At 44.2% G+C, this 7587-nt stretch overlaps 1 protein-coding gene across 1 annotated transcript; it reads right to left on the reverse strand.

The window, feature by feature from the left end:
• Positions 1-482: 482 nt before the first annotated feature.
• LOC130362238 (uncharacterized) lies at positions 483-3154 on the reverse strand. The gene is made up of 2 exons (XM_056566394.1): positions 2538-3154; positions 483-2419 (listed from the first exon to the last, which is right to left on the reverse strand). The coding sequence occupies exons 1-2, from the start codon at positions 2619-2621 to the stop codon at positions 1715-1717; spliced, it is 789 nt and encodes a 262-aa protein (XP_056422369.1). The 5' UTR covers positions 2622-3154; the 3' UTR covers positions 483-1714.
• Between the last annotated feature and the right edge of the window lie 4433 nt (positions 3155-7587).

The raw sequence follows: 7587 nt of genomic DNA on the forward strand, positions 1-7587 counted from the left end.
GTAAATCGATCTTTACTGTGGCAACCACTAGGGGGGCCAAACTGCAACTCCCAGCATGCCCAGACAGCCAAAGGCTGTCTGGGCATGCTGGGAGTTGTAGTTTTGCAACATCTGGAGGGTCACAGTTTGGAGACCACTGTTACAGTGGTGCCCAAACAGTAGCCCTCCAGATGTTGCCAAACTACAACTCTCAGCATGCCTTGACTGCCCAGGCATGCTGGGAGTTGTAGTTCTGTAACATCTGTTCCTTCAGATTTAGCAGTTTTCATGACATTTTTGAAAATTGCTGCTCTACTTTGAAGCCCTCTAATTTTTTCAAAAAGCAAAAATATGTCCATTTTATGATGCCAACATAAAGTGGACATATTGTGTTTGTGAAGAAAAATAAAATTTATTTGGAATATCCATTTTCCTTACAATTAGAGAGCTTCAAAGTTAGAAAAATGCAAAATTTTCAAAATTTTCATGAAATTTGGGGATTTTTCATCAAAAAAGGATGCAATTAACGCTGAAAATTTACCACCAAAATAAAGTAGAATATGTCACAAAAAAACTGTCTCAGAATCAGAATATTTGGTAAAAGCGTTTTCGCGTTAATTCGTAAAGTGACGGTGGTCAGAATTGCGAAAAAGGGCTCAGTCCTTAAGGTGAAAAAGGGCTACGTCCTTAAGGGGTTAAGAATGATCCTGCTGATTTTTTCCGTTTTGCCGTAGATTTTTGCGTAAAATGACTGACGTCATTACAAAGTAGCATTGGTGGCGCAAAAAATAAGCCATCATACGGATTTTTAGGTGCAAAAAGATATGATTTTTTAAAAGAGGAGGAAAAAATGAAAATGCAAAAACGAAAAAACCCTGGGTCCTTAAGGGGTTAAGAATGATCATGCTGATTGTTTTCCCATTGGAGGGAAGACCCTTCCAAGGCTGTGGACCCCTCTCTTAATATGACAGAGGATCATCACTTTTTCTCAGTAATGTCGCTGTGGTGCTCTGTACGGCCTCTCACCATCACAGCGAGGTTCCTCCGGCTCTATAAACCTGTCATGTGACTCTTGTCCATTCCATAAATCCGCTCACTGTTCCGGGGTCCCAGATCCAGCACAGAGGATATAATCCCAGAGAAAATTCTAAAGAAGCCTGCCCAGCTGAATACGGCTCAGGACACGCTGCAGGATTTGGCCTTGACCCCCATGAAACAAATATAAAAGAAGTGGAATGCATTCCCCTACCTGATGTTGCGCATTTACCACCATTTATCAATACTGGCCAAAAAGTCAGAATTATGACTTACTGATAATTTGTTTTTTTTTGAGTACACCATGACAGCCATCGGAGAGATGGTCCCCTAGGACCTAATAGGAACAGGAAACAGAGAGGTTAAAAGCCCCTTTCCTCCCACTCCTCCTTAGTGTATTTCAAATTACCCATAGGGACAGGATATGCAAAAGAATACACAACATAATATAATAAAATATAAGGGAGGAAATTAAGGGGCTGTCATGGTGGACTCAAAAAAAACTGAATTATCGGCAAGTCATAATTCTCTTTATTAATCGTTTACCATGACAGTCCACCAGAGAAATACCAAATAAATAAATAGGGAGGGACAATAGTAACACCTTTCTACCAAAGGAAAGGGCTTGAGAATCTGATAAGTCAACTCTATAATGTCTGAAAAATGTATGAGAGCTGCACCAGGTGGCAGCCTTGCAAATCTAGTCAATGGAGGCAGCAGATCTTTCTGCCCAAGAAGCAGACATGGCCCTAGTAGAATGGGCCTTTAATCCTTTTGGGACTTGTTTCCCTCTTGAAGAATAAGCTTCCGAGATAACTAATTTAAGCCATCTAGCAATGGAGCTCTTGGAGGCTTTTTTGACCTTGTTTAGACCCTGAAATTGTAGAAGCAAATTGTCATCCTTCCTCCAAGGGTTGGATACTTCCAGATATTTAAGAAGACATCTCCTGACATCCAAGGTATTATTATGTCTTTTCTTGCTCATTTTTAGGGTAGTGACAAAAAGATGGAAGTACAATTTCCTGGGTCCTGTGGAAACTACCTTTGGCAAAAAAGCAGGGTCTAACCTCAGAGTCACTCTGTCATCAGGTTCCTTTATGGACAGAGCCTGAATTTCTCCCACTCTACGAGCTGTAGTAATTGCAATTAAGAAGGTGGTTTTGAAAGTCAGATATTTTAGAGAAACTTCATCCAGAGGTTGAAATAGAGAGCTAGTTAATGCTGACAGTATCCAATTTAGATTCCATGATGGAGTGAGAACTGGAATTTTAGGTTTGATTGTAGATAGCGCCCTGAAAAACCGCTTTATCCAACGGTGATCCACAATTTGTTGATCAATCACTGCACCCAAGGCTGTCCCCTGGACCTTAAGGGTACTTACCGAAAGGCCCTTCTCAAATCCTTCCTGTAGAAAATCAAGAATACAGGGTATATCAGGTTTAGAAATATAAATTTATTTTGGAGCAATCCAGTCCATAAACTTCCTCCAGATTTTTAAATAGATTTTGGATGTAGACTTTTACCTTCTTAGATAGTCGCCTTTGTTCTAAGAGAAGCTCCTCAGGATCCATGCCGTGAGCTGTAAATTTTGGATGCCTTGATGACATACTGGGCCCTGGAGAAGATAATCGTCCCTCAATGGAAGATGAAATGGGTCATCTCTTGCAAGGCTCTTCAGGAGACAAAACCAACCCCTCATTGGCCAAAAGGGGGCTACAAATATTACTGATTGCTGTCCCTGATCTTTGCTGGAGTTCTTGCAATAAGAGGGATTGGAGGGAAGGCATATGCTAGTGGAAAGTTCCAAGGTTGAGCTAATGCATCCACTGCTTCCGGGCGATCTCCCGGGTCCAGGGAGAAGAATCTCTCTACCTTTCATTTGTTCGGGAAGCAAAAAGATCTGTACAAATCATCCCCCATCTGTTTATTAGTAACTGGAAGACAAGAGGATTGAGAGACCATTGCCCTGGGTCCAGAACTCTCCGACTCAGAAAATCTGCTACTAGATTGCAAGAGCCTTTCAGATGAACTGCAGTGATAGAGGATAGGTTTTTTTTCTGCCCAGACAAATGTTCTTGAGGAAATCGCTTGCAGAGCTAGGTTTTTTGTGCCTCCTTGATGTCTTATGAACGCCACTGCAGTAGAATTGTCTGAATACACTCTTACATCTTGGTTGGACAGAAGATGTTTGGCTGCCTGTAGGGCTTCCCTCCCAGATTGCCCTCAACTCTTTTACCAGGTGTGGAGGCCATTGACCTTGAAAAAAAATTCAGATTTATGAGGGCTCCCCAACCCCAGGCACTTGCATCTGTTGTAATGATCAACGGATCTGGATACCAAACAACTCCTTTCTTCAGATTTGACTCCTTCAGCCACCAATTTAGGGATCTTCCTACCTTGGGGGGATAGGTGAAATTTCTTCTCTAAAGAAAACTGTGTTTTGTCCCAGACCACTAAGGTCTGAGCTTGTAGTAGCCTTGAGTGAAATTGCGCCCATTGTACGGATGGGATGGTGGATGTCATAGACCCTAACACCGACATTGCTTCCCTCACGGACACCAATCTTTTCCTTTGAAAATTTCTCTCGAATTGATATTATCTTTTCTTTTGGAAGGAAAATGGACATCTTCCTTGAATCCAGGATTAAGCCCAGAAATATCTTCCTGTGGCTGGAAATCAAATCCGATTTCTCTAGATTGATTATCCAACCTAGATTCTGTAAGCAAGAAATCACCTGATTTTGATGAACTCTGAGAAGATCCCTTGATTCTGCTGAGATAGAATTATTACAATGTTCTGTAACCTCAGAAATGCCACTACTTCGACCATCAATTTCGTGAAGAGTCTGGGGGCAGATGCAAACCTGAATGGAAGAACTACAAATTTTAAAATGCAGGATCTCCCCATTGTGACAAATGGGAAATCTGAGATATTTCTGAAAATCCACATGAATGGGGATGTGGAAATAAGCCCCCGCTGCAATCATTGAATTGTTGATTTCAAGGATTCCATTTTGAATTTCTTGTATAGAATAAACTTGTTTGGAGGCTTCAAGTTTATTGTTGTGCGGAATGAGCCGTTTGGCTTTGGTACCATGAACAGGGAAAAATAATGACCCTGACCTTGCTCCAGCTGTGGAACCCAAGAAATTGCTTCCAATTGCAGGAGACTCTGAATGCCTTCCAACATTCTGTGTTGAAGCATGGGCGATGCCTGTCTTGTAATTAGAAATTTTGGAGGAGGGAGTGAAGAAAATTCTATCTTGTATGCGAAATGTATCAGATTCAAGATCCAGGCATTTAAAGTAATTTCTCTCCACTGGGAGAGAAAGAACTTCAGTCTCCTTCCCACCGGTCTCCCGTCATTGTTTTTTTGGGGTCTGATTGGGGTTAAGGATAAACTCCTTTCCTTTGCCCCCTTTAGGGTAACTCCATCTCCAGGATTTCCCTTTACCTCTGAAACATGTGACCCTGTTCCCTTGGGGACGAAAAGTTTTCTGATGTTTCTTTGTTTTTTCTTCTGGAAAACCTTTTTCCTGTCTGCCGCCTTTTCCAGAATGTCATTTAGAAAAGGACCAAACACCACTTTTCCTACGCAGGGAATAGCCCAAAGTTTAGATTTAGAAGTATTATCTCCCTTCCAATTTTTTAACCACAGTTAGATAAGTTAGAAAGTCCCGCAGACTTTGCCGCCATTCTAAATGATTCCAGAGATGCGTCAGCAAAAAAAAAACGCTGCAGTTTGAGCAAGGGAATAGATTAGAGAAGGTCTTCCCTAGGGGTCTTATTCTCAATATGATCTTCCAGATGAGATCCATACATACAAGCCCCCAGCTACACTTGCAGCGGCAATATATGGATTAAGCGTAGCCGTCGATGCCTCCCAGGATTTCCGCAAGAGAACATCTACTGTACGATCCATAGAATCTCTTAATTGAGAAGAATCCTCGAATGGTAATGATAACTTTTTCACAAACTTAGTAACTTGAACATCTCATTCCACAATTCTGTGTCTTTTTCATCAAAGAGAAAACGATTTTTGAACTCTCTGGGAAGGACAACTCTTCTCTTAGGTTCTTTCCATTCTTCAGGAAGAAATACTCGCGGAACACATCGCAGTCTATTGGAGACTGCAGTGTCCATGCAGTCCTAGTGCCGAATGATTCAGGCGGCGCTGGCAATACTCAGAATCTCCGGGTGGAAATTTTCTGCCCAGAGATTCCACAGTCTGAATCTAGCCTAAGGCTATCCTTCATATAACATAGGGCCAGGGACTCTTGATAGGATTCAGATTATTGGTCAGACTAGATGGGCCAAATGGTTCTTATCCGCCCACACATTCTATGTTTCAATTTACTAAATACTGGTCCCCACAACTGAATTTATACTGTTAGGTTTCGGCTAGCTGGATGTGGATCCTCTGTGTCAGCGAGGGATTGGCGTGGACCGTGTCGGTGGACCGGTTCTAGGGATGCTACTGGTTTTCACCAGAGCCCGCCGCAAAGCGAGATGGTCTTGCTGCGGCGGTAGCAACCAGGTCGTATCCACCGGCAACGGCTCAACCTCGCTGACTGCTGAGAAGGCGTGGGACAGAAGGACTAGGCAGAGGCAAGGTCAGACGTAGCAGAAGGTCGGGGCAGGCGGCAAGGTTCGTAGTCAAAGAGGATAGCAGGAGATCTGGAACACAGGCTTTGGACAACACTAAACGCTTTCACTGGCACAAGGCAACAAGATCCGGCAAGGAAGTGCAGGGGAAGTGAGGTAATATGGACAGGGATCAGGTGGAAGCTAATTAGGCTGATTGGGCCAGGCACCAATCACTGGTGCACTGGCCCTTTAAATCTTAGAGAGCTGGCGCGCGCGCCCTAAGGAGCGGAGCCGCGCGCGCCAGGACGTGACAGCCGGGGACCGGGACAGGTGAGTGACTTGGGATGCGATTCGCGAGCGGGCGCGTCCCGCTATGCGAATCGCATCCCCGCCGGCAATGTCAGTGCAGCGCTCCCGGTCAGTGGGTCTGACCGGGGCGCAGCAGAGAAAGGAACGCCCCGAGCGCTCCGGGGAGGAGCAGGGACCTGGAGCGCTCGGCGTAACATATACTATATACTGACCCCCATATATGAATTAATACTATATACTGACCCCAATATATGAATTAATACTATATACTGACCCCATATATGAATTAATACTATACAGTGGTCCCTCAACATATGATGGTAATCCGTTCCAAATGAACCATTGTTTGTTGAAACCATTGTATGTTGAGGGATCCATGCAATGTAAAGTATAGGAAGTTGTACTCACCTGTCCCCGCTGCTCCAGACAGTCACCGCTGCCCAAGATGTCGCCCTCCATTGCTGTCGCCGCGTCCCCGAGGCTCTGGACATCTCTGCTTCTCCGGGATCTTCGCTCTGACGTTGCCGCCATCACGTCACTACGCATGCCACTCCTATTGGATGACGGGACAGTGTGCACGGCGATGTGATGACGACGATGGAGAGCGCCGGCGATGCAGGTAATCATGAAGAGGAAGCTCCGGTGCCCCGAGGACAGGTAGGAGACCATCACCGGAGCACATGGGGCACCGTAAACGGCTTTCCGGCGGCAGCTGAAGCAGTCTGCGCTGCCGGATAGCCTTTTATGTGATGGCCCCGACATACAAAAGCATTGTATGTTGATGCTGCATTAAACATGCGATGGCCTCTGAGAGATTGGTATGATTGATAAATATATATAGCACATATTAGTGCACAACCCACTCCTGGTGGTCATTAATGTGAACTGTGTCCCAGTTCCCCAATCTGTATACAAAGATTTACCCTACCTTAAATAATACTGTAACTGAATATCCCCACACCATGACTGGATAACACCGCCATAACAGCTGAACAATACCACCATACCAAGACTAGATAACACTGCCATACCAGAAGAGAAAAATACCACCATACCAAGACTGGATAACACTACCATACCAGCACGGAGCGATACCACCATATCAAGACTGGATAACACCTCCATACCATGACTGAACAGTACCGCCATACAAGCCATCATTTTGCATATGGGTACATTGACACGTGCAAATTTTACTGTGTGTTTTGCTGCTGATTTTCATACCCATTGAAATTAAACAGCAGCTAAATAAGCTGCAGAAAATCAGCAAATGGCAGCAAAATATGTGTTCACATGGGCGGATTTGTTTTCAAACTCATAACATGTTTCCCGCTGTGAGTTTGAATGGGGTCAATAGGGTCTGTTGTGGATTTTCCACAGAGGAAATTCTGCTACAGAAAATCTGCTGTGGAGAGCTCATCCCCATTCACACTCACAGCGGGAAACACGGTACGAGTTTGAAAACAAATCTGCTTGTGTGAACACAGCCTAAGGGACAGTTCACAGGTGAGTATTTTCTGCGGCAAATTTTGCTGCCCATTGAATTCAATAGGCCCCAAAATCTGCAGCATAATTGTATGCGTGAACTGATCCCAAGGCTGAGCCTCATAAGTCTACAGAAGCTGCAGAGTCATAGGGGACTGTAAAAATTATAAAAGTACTACAACTCCCAATGTGC

The sequence above is a fragment of the Hyla sarda genome, chromosome 1 (genome assembly GCF_029499605.1).
Source record: "Hyla sarda isolate aHylSar1 chromosome 1, aHylSar1.hap1, whole genome shotgun sequence".
In the NCBI taxonomy this organism is placed as follows: Eukaryota; Metazoa; Chordata; class Amphibia; order Anura; family Hylidae; genus Hyla; species Hyla sarda.

What these genes read in the sequence shown, in the direction of transcription:
- LOC130362238 (XM_056566394.1), bottom strand. Translation starts at nt 2,621, where the DNA reads ATGTCATCAAGGCATCCAAAATTTACAGCTCACGGCATGGATCCTGAG. An exon ending in AAAGGCGACTATCTAAGAAG is followed by an intron (nt 2,420 to 2,537) that starts GTAAAAGTCTAC and finishes GATTTTCTACAG; the next exon opens with GAAGGATTTGAGAAGGGCCT.